Raw genomic sequence first — 19,360 nt, 5'->3', positions numbered from 1 at the left:
CTTTTGAATCCTTCTAATTCTAGGCCTAAATGGGTTAAAGCTGGTTGCACACTGCGCTGCGTTTTTTCGTTGCCTTTTTTGAAATCTCTCCCTAGCCTCCGGAGGCTAGGGAGAGAGAGAGGAAAAAGAGAGAGATTAAAAGACTCAGTGGCGACAGTTGCGAAAATCGGACCCTGGTCTGAAAATAAATACGAAACGGGCGGCAGTGTGCAAACGTGATTGAAATAAGGTGAGGTTGATTTTTTTGTATTCACGTGCTGAAGCATTCAAAACATTACTGTAAATGAAATATCATCACATCATGCTACAAATGACGTGGTATCGGCTCATCAGAGACAGTCTAGACAGATATACCAGCATTGTGGGCAATACTGTATATCATTATCTTTTTCCGATGCTGGTATCGGTATCAGAACAACTCAACTGATGATGACTGGGAGTTCTACTTCGACCAACAGTTCCCACACGTTGCAAAGCGGAGTTCTCCGGTGATGACGAAATCGCTGTGCCACATTACAGCATGTGGAAAACAAGCCACGTTCACAAGCGGACTGCTACAGTGTGGGTTTAACGTGGTACTATTACTAATAAATATACAGGAGGGGTGGGAAACCCTAGGCTTGGGTGCCAAACTGCCAACATTGACACAGGGGAAGGTAATCACTGGCTGAGAGATGAGTTTTTTTCTTTGAAAATCCATTATTAAAAAAAAGGTTTAGTCAGTTAAAATAAGTCCACTCACGTCTATATACATTACATCCTGCACATAATTCTACATCCATTCAAACTGACAACTGGGGAGGGAGTATGGGAGAGTCTAATGGTCATTACATCCAGATGTGAAAGGAAATATTTCTAAAGAAAAAAATAAAGTACTGTATAGCATATTATGGACAATCAAAATCAGTTGGAAATATTTATTTTGATGTGGTGTCATAATTACACTAAAACTACTGATATGGCACACTGACTGACTATCAAGAAAATGAAAACACGGCGCTTCAAGTCAAAAAGTTTGCCAACCCGTTATACAAGATAGTGTACGTGTCATAGCCTAAAAAGAATGGCTAACACTCTTTATCATAATATGCAATGTAAAGAAAAGCGATAGGACTGAAAAGCGCCCTATATAAGCGATAAGGGCTGTACAAAGTAGACACTAGACATGGTATATTGCAATTATTTTGAGATCAGTTAGCTTATATCACAAAGCAATTCCTAAAAGGATATAGTTATGCAGTGGTGTAAAGTAACAAAGTACATTTACTCAAGTACTGTACTTAAGTACACTTATGAGGTATTTGTACTTTACTTGAGTATTTCCAAATTCCAATACTTTTACTTCTACTCCACTACATCTGGGATCCAAATTTTGTACTTTTACTCCACTATATTTATTTGAAATCTTTAGTTACTAGTTACTTTGCCGATATAAATTATAATATGTTACAAGTTACATACACACACTTTAGCCCTATTTTATACCTTGGCTATTTGAAAATAGCCAATCTACAAGCTCACAACGTGTCGCATCGCGGCGCATTGTGAGCTCGTAGATCTGCTATTTTCAAACATTTTGTACTTTTACTTTTACTACTTTAAGTACATTTCGATGCCAATACTTTTGTACTTTTACTCAAGTAAATTTTGAATTCTGGACTTCTACTTGTAACAGAGTACTTCTACAATGCAGTATTGATACTTTCACTTAAAGGAGGACTTCACCACTTTTCAAACTGTCTTCATATAATAGTCCCTCACTAATGTTCATAATAAAATAGCACAATTTTTTTCTACTCAGTCTGGGTCTCATAGGAGAGCTGTCAAATCCTTCCACCGGTGACATCATCGTTTGACAGATTTTTTTTAAACAATATAAAAAAATAAAAAAATAAAAAAAAGATTTTTATTATCACGAGAACAACTTTGCAACTTTTCAGGAATAGAAAGTCTGCAATTTCTATTAGCTTGCATTTCCCATTGATGATGTCACCGGTGGAAGGATTTGACCCACCCACAGCTCTCCTATGAGACCCAGACTGAGTAGAAAAGAATTGTGATATTTTATCATGAACATTATTGAGGACCTATTATATGAAGATTGGTTGAAAAGTGGTGAAGACCGTAGATATATGTAGCTGGAGGACACGGTTTAAGACGGCACTGTTGCCGCAATTACTGCATGACAGCGACACTGTGTCATTAGGAGACATGCCACAGGGCAGGGCATTTGCAACAGGAGTCGATGGCTCTGTCAGCCGAATGCCTCGCATGTAATGTAATGTAAATGAAGTGGCAATGAGTGCCCTACTGTGTTTGGCGAGAGGAGATGACCGGTGGGGCAGCTGCCACGCAAACCCATGGCAGCTGCCAGTGCCCTCCTCCTCCTCCTCCGGCCAAGAAAGACCCCGGCGAGCAGAATAATGCGTTGTTGGGGTTTGACTCCCATATGTCGCGGTCCGTCACACCGGCGACTCCTTGTCGAAACAAACGGGCCGCGTCGCTCGGAAGGGAATGACCGATGGAACTGGGGTTATTTCCATCTAAGCGGCGTGGTCGTGACAAGAGAGTGAAAAAAGAGCGCTCGGCTACGACATGAGACCCCGCACAAGGCCTGTCACGACTGTTACATAATCGTCTAATCGTTTCCATGTTGAAAAATGTTCATGTTGTTTCAAACGTTTTCAAAAAGTAGTGGAAATAGCCGATCTACAAGCTCACAACGCATCGCGTCGTGATGCGTTGTGAGCTTGTAGATCGGCTATTTAAATGTATGAAGAATAAAGTTATTAAATATGCCAGTCATTCCTTTGTATATTTAGGTTATTTGTCATAATATCTGCCCTGTGCAACTTCAGTCAGTCAGTCAGTCTGTCACACTTTTGGCCCTACTCTTATCTCCGGCACCGTTGCCCCTATCCATGCCAAACTTGGCACACACACTCCTTGGCTGGCAAACCACAACCGCCACTCTGCTAGCGCCACCATGAGGTTGCTTTTTGCAGACAACATTAATGGACACTGCTCCTACAGATGTTGCCTAAAAATCACACAGGCCCATTTGTGTATACATGCGACCTGACGGTCGCTTATCTCCCGATTAGGGAGTCTTACTGATTGTCACGTAAAATGTCTTAATCGTGACAGCCCATCCCGCACGTCTTGGTGGAACAAGATCAATGAGAGCAGTGGCTGCGCCTGGCCCACGCGTCCCAGGTCAGAGCCAAAACCTAGCCTTAACGCCGAGCTGCGGACAGTGTGGAGCCCATCTTCCACTCCCATTCATCTTTTGAACGACTTCCAGTCGCCGTTCCATTTTACTGCCGGGGCAGGCCTGACCCGCTCCGCATAACCAGCCAAAGCAAACAATCCCCCCCATCCCCATCCCCCTCACAAAAGACAAAAGCAAACAAGTCGCGGTGCGGGCGGGGGAAGAAGAAGAGGCTTCGCTCGGCAGCAGCCGTGATGATGATGAGTGACACTTACCTGGCAAAGCCCAGGGAGAACGCCGCCAGAGAGGACGCCGTCGCTGAGGAGGAGGTCCCAGACGCCTCCCCGCCGTACCCGTTGCCCCCCCGGCCGCCCCAGCAGTCCCCCGCCACCGGGGGCAGTGCCGCGTACATGCCGAAGGGCTTCTGGTCCGGGAGGCCGGCCGTCCTGTAGGGGTAGGAAGCTCCTCCTCCCCCCATCCCCGACACGGAGGCCGAGGGCACCGGGCCCCCGCCGGCGTGCAGCGCGGCGCCGCCGCCGCCCTGGAGGCAGGAGGACGCCTGTTGGCAGAACGCGGCGTCGCTCTCCTTCTTCTCCAGCTTGACCACGCCGGGCGTGCGGATGTGGACGAACGGCGAGTCCGAGTTGTCCACGGGGTCCTTCTCCTCCTTGATCATGACGCCGGACAGGAGCGAGGCGACGGGGTGCTGGAGGGGAGCGAGGGGCTGCTGGTGGTGGTGGTGTTGCTGCAGCAGCTGCTGTTGCTGCAGGTGAAACGGTAGCTGGTGTTGGTGGTTCTGCGGGTCCGTGCCGTTGACGCCGCCGGGTTGGCGGGGGCCCGGCACGCCGTTCCCGCCGACCAAAGACCTGGTATCCTTTAGCATGCTGCCGATGGTGCTTCCTCCACCTCCTCCACCCCCTCCTCCTCCTCCCACCCCCGCGCCACCGCCGTTCCCTGCGTTCCCGTGCAGCACGTTATCCAGGTGCGCCACCTCGTTATCCAACTCGAAGTCGCTGATGTCCTGCAGCGACACGGGGAAGTCCAGGTCGCGCCAGATCTCGCTGTCCTCCATGAGGCGGCTGCTGCCGCCGCCGCCGCCGCTCTGGTTAGCCGTCACCGCGTTGTGCCTGCCGCCGCCGCCGCCGTACGCGTCCAGGTCCTTCTCCAGGCCGAACACCACCTCGTGCACCTCCTCCTTGACGTGGGGGGTGGGCGGAAAAATACAATATCACCATGTTTGTCAAAGCTGCGTCGCAATACACGATATTATCAAGATTCTTTTTCATGTTACAATCACACCACCTAGAACAAAAACTAAAATAAAAAGGAGTAGCAGACCATTTAGACCAGGGGTCCTCAAAGTGAACTCTCTGGGTTCCTTTTGGGAGGTCTAAATTTTGACCCTTACAAGTATGTAACTCAGACAGTACAAATGGACCCATAAGGGTCCATTTGTATACTGTCAGAGTTAAGGGTCGAGACCTTGACATTTTAAAGTTTGAGAACCACTGATTTAGACCAAAATGCAGGTTTTTAAATTAATTCTGCAATGAATCTCTGTATTAACAATTCAACAGGATTTTCATTGTATCACAATATATATATACGATATCTCTGAAGAGGCTTATCGTCTCAAACAGGCCTGGAATTTCATCATTTTAGGGGCAAGGCCACTTGGCCTTTGGTTTTGTTCATTTTTTTGAGGGCACAAAGGTCAAATGCCAGGGCAGGAAGGCCATCAAATAAAACAAGATTTTAGTCCTTTGAAATAATTGGTTGAATCTAAGGGTTAGGGAAGATAACCTATAATCTGCAGTGAAATAGATAAATTATGGTATTTACAATCTGATTCACGCTCAGCCCTGCACCAATCAAGGGCAGATTGGTGTAAAGATGGCGACTCGGGGGAGTTAAGATTTCAGAATCTCAACAAAAGACAATGGTGTCTACATGACAAGAAAGAAGACACCGGTGTCTACGGTCTACATATCGAAAAGAAAGAGACACCGGTGTCTACTGTCTACATATTGACCAGAAAGAGACAGAGGAGAAAGTGGGGCACTGTGGCCTCAGGTCATGCCATTGTTTTGAGGGGCACAAGGCCAAACTGAGGCAGCGTGGCCTCCATGAAATTCCTACACCGGTCTCAACGCTATTCATCGCCCAGCCCTCCCTACCTTGACGTGCTGGGGGAAGAGGTCGGGCAGCGGCAGGTTGCCCAGGATGGAGCTGGTGCCGATGACGGCCGTGGCGCTGCTGGGCGTCTGCTCCAGCTCCGCCTGCAGGTTATCCAGGAAGGACAGGCTGTCGTCCACCACGCTGAACAGCGTCACGTCCTGCTGCTGCTGCTTCTGCATCCTGACGCTTTTGCCCTCCTTCGCGTGCGGGCCGCCCTCGCCCGCGTTGACGACGCCGTGATGCTGGGGGCTCTCCGCGGGAGGAGCGCCTCCGCCGTTCGTACCGTTCAGTCCGTTGGAGGGGGTCGTCGTCTCCCTCCTGGGCCCCCCGCCGCCGCCTCCCCCGGACAGGTGCATCATGGACGTGGAGAGGAGGAGTGGAGAGGTGTTGTTGTCACCGGCCTCTCCTCCCACGCCTCGCTCTCCTCCTCCCGTGTCCCCGAATGTCAGCCCGCCACCGCCGTCTCGGTTGCTGCTGTGCTTCAGGCCGCTCTGGTCCATCTCTTGTTCCTGGCGGAGAGAGCAGTGCACGCACACACACACACACGCACACACACGCACGTGCACGCACGCACAGGGAAAGAGAGATGAAAGGTAAGTCAGATAAAGAAAGACAGATGGGGAAGGGAGAGAGAAATAGACAGAGAGAGACACAGAGAGAGAGAGAGAGAGAGAGACAGATGGGGCACGATTATGACATTTTACATGACGATTAATCGTCTTTCTCAAATAATTGCGATTAACGATTTAATTGTGTTTTTGTCGTTGACAATTACATTTCTGTTTGGCATGTAGGCTTTGAAGTTGCACGTGGCAGATATGACACGTAACCTAAATTGACCAAGAAATCACTGAAATATTTGACAACTTTATACTTAAAAAAGAACATTGATAGTGTTGTGAGCTTGTAGATCTGCTATTTCCACTGTTTCTGAAATTGTTTGAAAGTACACAAAGACATTTCAACATGGAAACGATTATGACGATTATGACAAAATAATTGCAATTGTGTCAAATAACGGCGATCAGACGATTATGTATTCATTGTGACAGGCCTAGAGACAGACAGAGAGAGACAAACAGAGAGAGAGGCAAAGGTTAGGCCAAAAGAGGTGAGCTCGCTGTTCCGCTTATCTGGTTATCTGCTTATCTGGAGTGTGCAGTGAGATGTATTTGGGTCAATGACATGAAGTGCCAGGTACAGTGGATAAATATCAGTCAACATGGCAGATTAAACGTTTAATGGACTTCGAATCAAAGCATCGAATGATGCGGACACGTATTAGCAAAGTGAAAGTTTGTAAAATGGCAGACGCACGTATAATTCAGTGGAACTAGGGTGTAAATAAATACTGTGTTACTTTTTTGTAGGATTCAAAACAACGTTTTCTTGAGGCAGCAATTTAAGTCTGAAGGCTTTTGTTGTTTGTCTGTTATTGTTTTCTTTTTCTTTTTTTTTATTGATTGAAGAATTTATTGGAAGTTTGCATTAGAAAAAAGTACAGTTTCGTGACAGCACAAATCACTGGTACAAGGCTTATTTCCACAGGAACCACACTTTATGTATCTCATATATATAACATTGAAAGACAGACGGATAGAACATAGTGGGGTGTTATATAATAATAATAAATATTAATAATAATGATGAATGCTATTTGTTGACATTTGAAACAAAGTGTTGCATTGGCATAAAAAGTGGAAAATTAAATTGTATTAAAATGAAAAACAACTACATGAGATTTAACCGCCCTCCCCCCATCCATACCCAGCTAAAAGGAGTTAAGAACTTTAAAAACACAGTGGTTCTCAAAGTGGATTCCAGGGACTCTGTGGGGTCTAAATTGACCCGTGCAAGTCTGTAACAGTGTACACTAGTACAAATGGAACCAAATGGACCCGAACGTACACTGAGTTAAGGGGAGACCTTGACATTTGAAAGTTTGAGAAACACTTCACTAAAGCAGGGGTTTTCAAAGTGGGTGACGGGGCACCCTGGGGTGCCGTGATGCCAGTCCAGGGGTGCCACGAAATAATTTGATAATATTTGGAATTCATCAATATCACTACATCAATATCACTTCACTATGCTTAGTAAAGGCCACTCTTAACCGCACAGATTCGTCGACGATTCGGCGGCGGAAGGCTGCGGATAGCGTCGGTTGCCGAACGGGAGCTCATCGTCAGGTTTTCGGCAGCGGGTCAGGAGCGTTATCGACCGAGAACTGGGAAACTGGACTTGCTCGGTTTTGTTGAGTCGGTCCCTTGGCCGTCGGCAGTGAAATGAGCCAACGAGAGCGGATAAAAGACAACACACAATCCGCTGGTAGCTATCTGTTTGGCATACATACTGTTTCCACACAGTCACAGAGGACACCGAGACAACACACTACACACAACTGAACTGAATAAAGTGGGCGCGAGTGAACTGCGAGAAAGGTGCTTGATTGTATAATATCCACGTCCACGTTTCAACTGGGTCCAGTTTGGTTACAGTTGGCATACATACTGTTTCCACACAGTCACAGAGGACACCGAGACAACACACTAAACACAGCAGAATAAAGTGGGCTAGTAATAGTGCAGCAGCTGCCCGTGTTGTTGTTTTTTTTCTTCTCCTCTGCACGGAGAACAGTCACGTACAGAGTGCCTCCGTGCCTACTAGTGGTTAGATTACCTCCTCTTTCAGCTGTGAAAGGCTGGATGTGTGCTTCAGCGTATGACGGTGCGTGTCGAGCATAGCAGACATACAAGCTCACAACGCTTCAAGTTCCGACATGTTGTGAGCTTGTAGCTCTGATATTTTCAATGCGCGACGTCACACCATCGTATCGTATGACAAAATAATACAACTGCACACAGCAGCGGAGGCAGAACGCTGAAGCAGCAACAAGCTGTTGTGAAAGTGTCAGATCATGATACAATTTTAAAGGATTATGATTGGTTTTAAAGGTTGTACTACTTTATCCAAATAATAATATAAATAATAGGCTTAATAACAGCATTTTCCGACAGCGACGGCATGCAGGGACGATCAACTATGGAGTGAAAATAGCCTTTCAGACTACTGCCACCTCCTGGTTTGGAATGGTATTTCATGCGATCTCCCCGCGCATGCGCACAATTGCGTACAGTAAGTACAGTCGGCATACAGTCGGCAGACAAAGTTCTGTGCAGTTCTTTGCAGTCCTTTGCAAGTTCTTTGCAGTTCTTTGCAGTCCTTTGCAAGTTCTTTGCAGACTTTTTGGTGTGGAGAGGCCTTAAAACAGACCTAATTTGCACTGTACTTGTTGAGTTCTTTTTCCATCTACGACAACACTCTTCACCAAAAATAGCAGACCTACAAGCTCACAACGTGTCACAACGTGAGTGACGCGTTGTGAGCTTGTAGGTCTGCTATTTTTGATGAACCTTCCCCCCAGAATAGGCATGCTGGGGTTCAAGTGGTTAAACGTCAAGTATAACGTTGTTTTCAGTCAGTTCTGATGGAAACAGATATTTTTCCAATAGGATTTAAGATTCTAAAAATGAACAGTCTAATTCAGGGGTGCCGTGGATGAAAAAGTTATTTACAGGGGTGCCCTGAGTCAAAAAAGTTTGAAAACCCCTGCACTTAAGGCGGGGGTCAGCAACCCGCGGCTCTAGCGCCACCCTAGTGGCTCCCTGGAGCTTTTTAAAAAATGTATGAAAATGGGAAAAAGATGGGGCGAAAAAAGTATTTTTTGTTAACAATTTTTGTATCGTCACTGTCGGGCAGAAACCTTGTATCTCCAAGTTTCAAATTTGTATGTTTTTTTTCGCAAAGTAAATCCCTGCTTCATCATACAAGACTGACGCACAAAAGTAGTGAAAACAGCAGATCTACAAGCACACAACGCCTCGCGGTGCGAGGCGTTGTGTGCTTGTAGATCGGCTGTTTTCACTAGTTTAGTTCATTTTTTAAATGATAAATACAAAACGAAGTTTTGGACATACAAGGTTTCCACCCGACAACGACGATAAGACTTTTATAAGTTTTTGCGGCTCCAGACACATTTGTTTTGTTTTTTTTTGGTCCAATATGGCTCTTTCAACATTTTGGGTTGCCGACCCCTGACTTAAGGCATAGAAGCAGTGCCTCTAGGCTAAAGAAACGTCAGGGCACAGTGGTGCTGCTGTCAGATGGTCAGGGAGGGCTTCCACATGTCACAGGAATGTTTGCAGTCACAGGGAGGAACTGTTGGGAGTCTGCGGAGAAAGATTGACTCTGGCTTCACACAACAAGGCAAAGTACATAATCGCACTCACATTAGTTCTACCACCTGCTCCGTCAGTGAATTCTCCTTGACTCCTAAAATCTACTCGCGACACACAAACGGTACTACAGGGGATTGGAAATGACAGTCATTTAAAGTCTCGGCACCTTCTCGGAAATGCTTGGCTGTTGAAAAAACATGTTTAGCGGGTCACTGGTGTGTGTAAGCCTAAGGCCAGACTAAAGGCCCATTCCCACTGGGGAATAAACAGATAAACAGAAAAAAATATCTGTCTCCGTACAAGTGGGTAAGATACAGATAAAAAATATTTTCTTGTTCTTTGTCTTGTTCTCGTTTTGTTTGAATTTGGTTGCCATATGGTGGTTGTACCTGCATGCAGTTTCAGTGGGGTCTATTGTATTGCTTGTTCCGTAGGCATTTTGCTGCATGTGCATGTATGTAAAATTAGTTGCATGTATGTTGGTTGTATAGATGTATATGTATGTGTCTGTGCATGTATTATTGCTTTCGTGACTTTGTTGTCCCTATATGGCCGTTTAGGTTCTTTTGGTACTCTGCTGTATTGTTGTCTTTCCTTAAAAGAATTAAAATAAAAAAATTATAAAAAGAAAAACCCTGACAGATATTTTTTATCTGTATCTTACAATCCACTTGAATGGAGACAGATACAGATCCTTCTCGAAAAATTTGAATATTGTATAAAAGTACATTGTCTTGAAACTTTCAGATATTTCATGAAACTTTCATATATTCTAGATACATTGGAGATTCAGTGAATTATTCCAAACCTTTTTTTGATAAAACTTTGAATTTTTATGGCATACAGCTCATGAATATCAATGAAAAGTCCATATTTCACTCAAAACAATAATTTATAATAGAGAAATTTCAACCTTTTGAAGTCAGAGTTGCTGGAAGTCCAGTGGGAAGTTTCCAAAGTCAGTTATTATTTGGGGTGCTAGGGCATCTGCAATGCTTTTTAACACAATATTCTAATTTTTTGAGAAGGATCTGTATTTTGTAACTGTTTATCTGGCCCAGTGGGAATGGGCCTTTAACCTCATCCATCCATTGTGAAGAGTTTCACATCACTTCTAACCTTGTATCAAAACTCACGCAAGCAGGGGTGAAGAGAAGACGGGAGGACTCAGTCCAAAAACGACTGAATGTTTTCAGAACTAACGTTTAGTTTCCATAAACATGAATCCATGAAAGGTTGTTCTCGGTTGCCAGTTCTTTTCTAGCCTCGCGTAGCCAGGCTTACTCGTCTGCATTTTTTCCCCTATACCAATCATCATCCAGTAAGAGCAAACTGTCATTCATACCAAATTAGAAATGATCATCTCTTCCAACAAAGCAAAGCTTCCATTCCTACCCGACGTTTGCTGTATGTATTATGTAAGCAGTGGTGTAATGTACAATTTTGAGGGTTTGTACTTTAGTATTCCAATCTCCAATGCTTTTATTTCTACTCAGCTACATTTCGGATCCAAACATTGTACTTTTACTCCACCACAATTATTTGAAAACTTTAGTTCCTAGTCACTTTGCAGGTATAAATTATGATATTATAAAACATACATTAACCACTTTAGCCTATTTTATACCTAGGCTATTTTCACTTTTGGTACTTTAAGTACTTTTTAATGCCAATACTTTCATACTTTTACTTAACAGAGTATTTCTACATTGCAGTATTGATACTTTTACTTAGGTAAAAAGATGCAGTACCTTTCCAACTACTGCATGATGTAAGTAAATCAATGTTGCACCAACAATGCTCTGACCTCACCTCACCGTGAGCTTGTGAAAGCTACTTGTAGAGGTGGAAAATAACTACCGTAAGTACATGTAGCCTACTCAAGGTCAGGCCAGGTGACAGGTCTCACTTGTAAATGAGTCTCCTGCTTAAATAAAGCTTAGAGGTACTGTATTTTCAGTTGAGGTACCTTTATTTACTTCACTTATAAGTATTCCCATGTTTCTATTTGACTTCCACTCCACATCTCAGAGGCAAATCAGTACTTTTTTTTTTACTCCACTACAATTATTTTCACAGATCTGGTTAGTAGTTGCTGTACTTTATCGAGTTAAATTAGTATCACTAAAACATACATCAACCCGGTGTTTCTCAACATTTTTTCTGCATGGGCACACTTTTCATGTCCCAAGAATCCATGGGCACACCAACATAATACAGGGGGGTGTAAATATCATCACTGTCGGGAAGAAACCTCGTATCTCCAAGTTTCAAATTTGTACGTTTCTTAGCAAAGTAAAGCCCTGCTTCATCATACAAGTCTGTCGCACAACAGTAGTGACAACAGCAGATCTACAAGCACACAACGCCTCGCACCGCGAGGCGTTGTGTGCTTGTAGATCGGCTGTTTTCACTTGTTTAAATCATTTTTAAAATAATAAATACAATACTGGCTTTCAAGCAGTTTCAAGGGGCACACTTGACCCTTCTCAGAGGCACACCAAAGGTCCCCAGGCACAGTGGTTGAGAAACACTGCATCAACCACTTAAGCCCTGTGTTATACTTCAAAATAACTGATCTACATGATCGAAGATATGTTATTTAAAACAATCTTGCATTGGGCCTGGTGTACAAGATACACTACACCTCCAAGATACCCATGTACCTGACAAACGACTTCCTAAAGGTCAAGGATGTCCACGATCACAACACCAGAGGCAGGTCCACTAATCATGTTCTACGCAGATTTAACACTAAACAAGGCTCTAATATTCGTTATCCAGCAATACCACCAACATTTGGAACGCCCTTCTGCAAGCCTTAAAGGAGTACAAATTCCCTAACCTCCTTCAAAATTGGTCTGAAAAGTCACCTTCAGACGGCTGCTACTTGTGACTTGCAAAATGACTAAGCCCCTGTCTGTTATTTTTATTCTTTTCTTTTCTGCTTTTGTAATTGATGTTAACCTATATGCAAAGTACTATGTTCTATTCGTCTGTCTTTCAATGTTATACGAGATACATAAAGTGGTTCCTGTGTCATCAATCAATGAGGTAGCTGAGGCTGAATAGATACTTATGGACACCGTAATGAGGTTGAACAATATGATAACATTATGGAAGTGTTAATTGTGTTGACTAAGACTAAGATTTTTGATATTTAGTCCTAAAACTAAGACTAACACTAAATCATTCCAGAAGACTAGTCTAAGACATGGACTAAATGGTGTGTTATTCAAAAGACTATAAGACTAAATCAGAATTTGCTGAAAAAATTAACACTGCATTATGGTGGAGCAGTTGTCTCTTTGGGGACTTTTGAAACACATTCTCATGTTTGAAACAAAACAAACAGTCCCCCAATAAATCACTTTGGTATGTTAAGTTACAGTCCATTTTGTTGGGATTGCATCTCTCGGTTTGTTTAGATGCAGATCTTGACCGGGCCAAGATGGCGGACAAGCAGACATATATTAACTTGGACACAGGCCGCTCTGTTCAATAACCCCCTCCCTCCCCCCCATATTGTGATATGCCACTGTATTCTGTTCTGTTCATGCGCTGCAAGACATTTTGTTTGGTTGTGAAATGTTGTACTTTTGGCTTTATTAATGTGTTTTGTGAAATGTTGCTGTGTTCTCGGAATCTGTCAACTTATTATGTGACATGTGTCTTTGTCGCCAGTTCATCTTCACTAGACATATCTAGGTTAACACAGGGTCAATGATGCAATTAAACGTTACGAGAAGAGATCAGCTCAGCAATGAGAGCAATAGTATCCAATCAAATGAATTAAAAAAATGTAATTAAATCATCTAACACCTTACATTATTATAGCCTATACCAGGGGTGGGCAACTTTGATGATGGAGAGGGCCACTATATTTCCACATTTAGTTCAGGGGGCCACATTGCATACGTATATATCGGGCAAAACCTCTCATATCTGTATTTTTTCCCCGTAAAAAATTAATGCCCTTCATCATTCTAGGTCACACAAAAGTAGCAAAAATAGACGATCTACAAGCTCAAAACACGTCGTAGATCTCCTATTTTTGCTATTTTTTAATTGGCATCCTGAAACGTTTTTTTTTTCTTTTTTTTTTTTTTAATGCATTTAGTTATACTTATGTTAACGTTATGAACTAAAATACTATTACATTGGACACAAAAAGACAATAAAATGTTAATACTAGTCATTAAGCCACTAATGAAGTAATTAAAGCGGGTCATGTTTGGAACTGTAACAGCTGAAATCAATAATATATCAGTATTCTGATATTAACCTGCAGGCCGCATTAGGTGAAGGTGGGGGCCGCATGTGGCCCCCGGGACTCCAGTTGCCCATGTATGGCCTATACACTCTACAAATATTAAAGTCAATTGTGTATGAAAGTGGCACAGGAGTAGCCTATTGCACCCTGGGTATGTGTCTGTCCTGGTGCAAAAACAGCCGTCATGTCTGTGATATTTTGTTTGTTCTCAAAGTGCGGTCCAGGGAGCCTCAGGGGTCCTTGAGGCGGTTCCAAAACGGACCCTTGCATGTCTGGGAATGTTCAACATGGAACCAAGTGGGATTTGGTTCCATATGTATGCGCTCTCTCAGTATATGGGGGTCCTTGCAATCAAAAAGTTTGAGAACCAATGTTTAAGATTATTGCTGTGTTATGCACAATGGCCTGTATATTATACCAGTGTTTCTCAAAGTGGATTCCAGGGACTCTGTGGGTTCCTTTAGGGAGGTCTAAATTGACCCATACAAGTCTGTAACTCTGACAGTGTACACATGGTTGTCAGAGTTAAGGGGAGAACTATGACATTTGAAAGTTTGAGAAACACTGTAGGCCTATTATACAGTTCATATTGACTTGTGGAACAAAACAGCATGCCGGACAGAGACATGCTCCACACGCATGATGCGTGCACATTACCTACTGTAACAGCCCTGATAAACACCCACATAACCCAGAGGAAGGCAGCAGCAGCTAGGTGAATGTTGGAGCCACGCCAGAGGAGCAGTGCAAGACTTTGCACCGGGCTGCAGCAGACATGCCCAGGCTAAGCTTGTATTTCTGGCAAGTCCCCTTGAAAAAAACACCCAACCCAGCCCTAGTGTGAACGGTAACTGGAAGGCTCGTCCCAAAACGCACTCGCCCCCATTTTTGAGCGGCGCTAACCCGCTCCTACACCTGGCTTTGTGTGTATGTATGTACATATGTCCGTCCCGCAGAGCCAAGCTCTGCGGGACGCTTTAATTAAATAAAAAGCACTGCTCACTTCAAACTGGGTGTGATTTTTATTTCATTTTTTTACGCGGACCGCTCGCCCCCAGCGGTTCTTGCATTTGTTTTACTGAGGTTAAGGTTAGGAATAAAGTTAGGATATGCATAGTTTCACTGAGGTTACGTTTACGAATACCTGGTGGCGCTGGATTTGACCCGGGGCAAGTGTGTTTTGAGGCAAGCGTTCTTCGTGTGAACCCATTAGCACTATGTTGTTACATTGGTGTTTTGGCTACACAATAAAAAAAAGAAATCTAGATTGCTGTAGCACTAGCAACACATAGCCTATAGTGTATGCTAACATATATATAATTTATATAGAGCTATAGGGAGCAGTGGAGGACATTTTCTATTATTTTTATATATATGTTTTATATATAATTAATTATATAACCATATTATTTCACATTGTTACTATGGGCTGTAGTTTTATGGTGAGATAATTAACTTGAAAAGAGTAGCCTAATTGTAAAATAATGTCAGCAATACAGAGTCTGACTATGGGCTATGTGTTCCTTGTGCCCCCCTGCCCTCTTTGGTAGCAAGAAGGGAATTGACATTTCCATTCAGGGGTCATTTCTTGCTCTTTGCCCCTATATAGGTCTATATTTTCTGTATAGCCTGTAGGTTGTGGTAAAGAGTGCATTTGTGTCAACATAGACCATGACACATTCACTAGAATGCATGCATGTTGTGTTAGCAGCAGAGCACGATTAAAACCATGCAGAGAGGACAGAAATAGGCGTGCAGTTTTGTGTGTGCGGCGATTTTTATCTGATCGTTTTCATGATTTGCAGAAATGCCTGGCACGATCATTAAAACTAGACTGACAACAGTACTGTTATACGCACACAAGTAGGCTACACACACACGCAATCGCGCTCGCGCGCACACACACACACACGCACGCACGCACGCACACACACGGGACAACAACCTTCAACTCAACTCCAATTCTGAACTTTGCCTCCTGTCATTCGACACGGGTGGAAATGTCAAGTTTAAAAAAAGGAGTTAGATTTACCTTGAAAAAACGCATCGTCGAGCAACTCATAGCAAATCCGTTGGTATTTCCCGATTAGTATAACATATATATATATATATATATAGGTCTATATATATATTTATATTAGCGATCAGTTCAATGCTGAATCCTCCGCATGCCGCTGGCCGATCCCAGGTCGGCAGTGAACATTGTTGTTGTGTGATAATCCTTCTTCATATAGATCAGATGTAGAATGGAAACTCCGCGCAGCGCATAAACAACTGTGCCACAAAATGTCTGTTGGACAGTAGTTGATGTGAGCCCTCCTCTCTAGTCTCTCTCGACATTCATGTCATACACAGAACCGCTGCTCACTCCTACTGCCTTCCCTTCTTATCTAACAGCACCACCACGCCGAGGGCAGCGCGGCAGCAGCGCAACCTGTCGGCGGCCAAGAGGAACTGCACCACCCCGATCCCTAGCAGCATACAAAATAACAGTGATTCTCCCAAACTTTCAATTTCAAGTTCAACACCAGTGGTGGAAAAAGTAGGCTACTCAGATTTGTTTACTTGAGTAAAAGTATCAATACTGCAATACAGAAATACTCTGTTACTAGTAAATGTCCAGAATTCAAAATGTAGCCTACTTGAGTAAAAGTATGAAAGTATTGGCATCAAAATATACTTAAAAGTAGGCTACCAAAAGTAAAAGTACAAAAAGTTTGAAAATAGCAGATCTACAGCGTTGTGAGCTTGTAGATCGGCTATTTTCAAATAGTCTATTATAAAATAGGGCTAACGTGGTTCATGTATGTTTTGTGATATTATAATTGAATATCTAATAAATGTAGTGGAGTAAAAGTACAATAATTGGATCGAGATGTAGTGGAGTAGAAGTAAAAGTACTGGAAATTTGAAGTAGGCTACTACTCAAGTAAACAAAATATGCCTTAAAGTAAATGTAGCCTACTTAGTTACTTTAGTTTACACCACTGCTCGTGGACCCCTGAGGGGTCCCTGGACCGCACTTTGAGCAGCACTGCAGTAAAACAAACACCAGCCTGGGTCATAAGCAGCTGAACGCTCTATCAAAGTTTGTGTGACGTTTCCCTCGCACTTTGATCACAATAAAACATGTCTCTCATTCTCGCCACAGATGGCGGTGACACAAACACATGCAGTGACAGCGGCTTATTATAGGCTATAGAGGTAAAGGACGATCGCGTATTGCTGGCTGGCCCACCCAGATATATCCATAATAATCCATTGCCTTAAAATGGACGTGGGCTACGTGGTGGGGGAGTAAACACATCATCATTGTATATGTCCGTACCTGTAGCCGCAACGAGTCGCTGCTATCATCTCATCTCGTATAGTTTTAGAGATGATTGATCATTATCACCACTGCGCACACAGACACAAAGTCAATATGTTGGCGACTCTCTCTCTCTCAAGTATAGCCTTTAGCCTTAATAAGATGAAAACGAAGCTGATTCGATCTTTGTTGTTAATCGCGTGGTCGTGGTAAAAAAAAAAAAAAAAAGAAATGTCAACCGGTTCAAAATGTCAATAAATAACGTGGGAGGCAGTCCAGATTTACACAGAGTAAACAGCAGCCCAGGCTAGGCTGTTTCTACACGATCATTATGCTGACAACTTTTCATGCACGTCACATCGTGCGAAAAAAAAGTCAACAGAGCTCACTTTGGACTGCATAACAACGATTCTTACAAAAGTCGACGGGTCGGGACGATAATGATAAGAAGAGTGTTAAATATTCATTTATTAAAGTGTTTAAAAATCCTTGATGACATAGGCTACTGAGGTTACATAATACGTGGTGGACACAGTGGAGGCTCTAGTAGGGCAGGGCGCGCGCACACACAGAGTTTGACACTTGGCGGTGAACGCCCCTTTTTCTCCTCTCTCTCTCTCTCTCTCCGCCCCGCCACCAAGAAACAATCCGCCGTACCGCGGTGTCGAGGAGAACCGAAAACTATTGGCGTCTTAAAGGAGTGGACCCTGATGAAGGCCACATGTGGCTGAAACGCGTAGGTCGTTTTTTTAATCTTGCTGCCATGACCCAATAAAATTGTTTTTCTATTTTGAAAGTAACAGAGCTGCCTTGGATATTTTCTAAGTTCCCCAACCTTATCCTTGTACATGTTTTTGACACTGGAATGCAGGGACGTGCTGGGCCCCTGATTCAGCCCGGGAAAAAGAGTTGGAGAGGCCCTCATTGCGCGCTATAGAGAGAGATCTCTCTCCATAGCGCTGTTGCTACTCAAAGATTTGCCATTTCAGATCATGACAAGGGACAAGCCAGTGGGCCAATTACATGAGTTATATTTCGTCGTCATCGAGTGGAAACCTTGTATGTTCAAAACCGTTTGTTTTGTATTTATCATTTTAAAAATGATTTAAACTAGTGAAAACAGCCGATCTACAAGGTGTGCTTGTAGATCTGCTGTTTTCACTACTTTTGTGTATGACGGCCTTGTATGATGAAGCAGGGCTTTGCTTTGCGAAAAAATCTACACATTTGAAACTTGGAGATACGAGGTTTCTGCCCGACAGTGATGATTTACTTTGTTGGTCACCCAGCCCCCAAAATGGAACGAAGGTAGACATTTTATTTTTTTCCTAATGGCCGGCCAGGAATGAACCGGCCGTTCGGGAGTTGTCCCGCTTTTCCCAATGGCCAGCACGTCCCTGCTGGAATGGAACTAGAGTTTTTTGTCTTTATATCTATATACCCTCTCCAAAGAGCACCTGTCCACACTACAACTTTTTGCATTACCCACGGACCCACGTAGCGCTTCTTCTACTTTTATCTTTGCTTAAAGGAGTAGTTCACCCCCAAAATTACTTTTTTTCCTATTGATTACTCACGCCATAGAGACTAGAGTTCAATAATATTTTTTGTTTTTTGTCGCATTCCTAAGACAAAAAAATGATTTGAGTAAATTTACCCCCATTGAACTACTCCTTTAAAGGAGTAGTTCAACCCCAAAATGACTTTTTTCCCCCTATTCATTATTCATGCCATGGAGACTTAAGTTTAATAATATTTGTCATTGTCACATTCTTAAAAAAAAACCTGACCAATCATGGATATTTCTCAATTGAAGTGGATGGGAGTGGATGGTAGCGTCCAGTGTGGACGATACCTTCCGCTTCTATTGAGAACGATTTTTTTTAATCTTTTACCTTGTCACACTGTTTACACTGGAAAGGCTTTTCCCCTGGTATGGACACGCTGGTGCATCTTCAGAGTCCCTATCTGACTGAAACCCTTGGCACACTGTTTACAGACGAAGGGTTTTTCTCCAGTGTGGACACGTTGATGTGTCTTCAGGTGATCTAACCTACTGAAACCCTTGTCACACTGTTTGCAGATGAAGGGTTTTTCTCCGGTGTGGACACGTTGATGTTTCTTCAGAGTCCCTATCTGACTGAAACCCTTGG

General features: G+C 43.4%; 1 protein-coding gene across 1 annotated transcript in view; it reads right to left on the bottom strand.

The window, feature by feature from the left end:
* Window positions 1-16,213, bottom strand: part of LOC308304164 (glucocorticoid receptor-like) — a 185,362-nt gene extending 169,149 nt beyond the window's left edge. The window contains exons 1-3 of the mRNA XM_080748723.1: window positions 15,930-16,213; window positions 5,389-5,898; window positions 3,487-4,406 (exon numbers count right to left, since the gene is read on the bottom strand). Coding sequence (XP_080604849.1) covers window positions 3,487-4,406; window positions 5,389-5,898; window positions 15,930-15,959 — 1,460 coding nt within the window. The 5' untranslated portion in view covers window positions 15,960-16,213. The remainder of the gene's footprint in view (window positions 1-3,486; window positions 4,407-5,388; window positions 5,899-15,929) is intronic.
* Between the last annotated feature and the right edge of the window lie 3,147 nt (window positions 16,214-19,360).

Source organism: Nannobrachium achirus (assembly GCF_963921795.1).
Source record: "Nannobrachium achirus genome assembly, chromosome: 19".
NCBI lineage: Eukaryota > Metazoa > Chordata > Actinopteri > Myctophiformes > Myctophidae > Nannobrachium > Nannobrachium achirus.
Note: the sequence above shows the minus strand (reverse complement) of the source record. Positions and strands in the feature narration are given on the sequence as shown.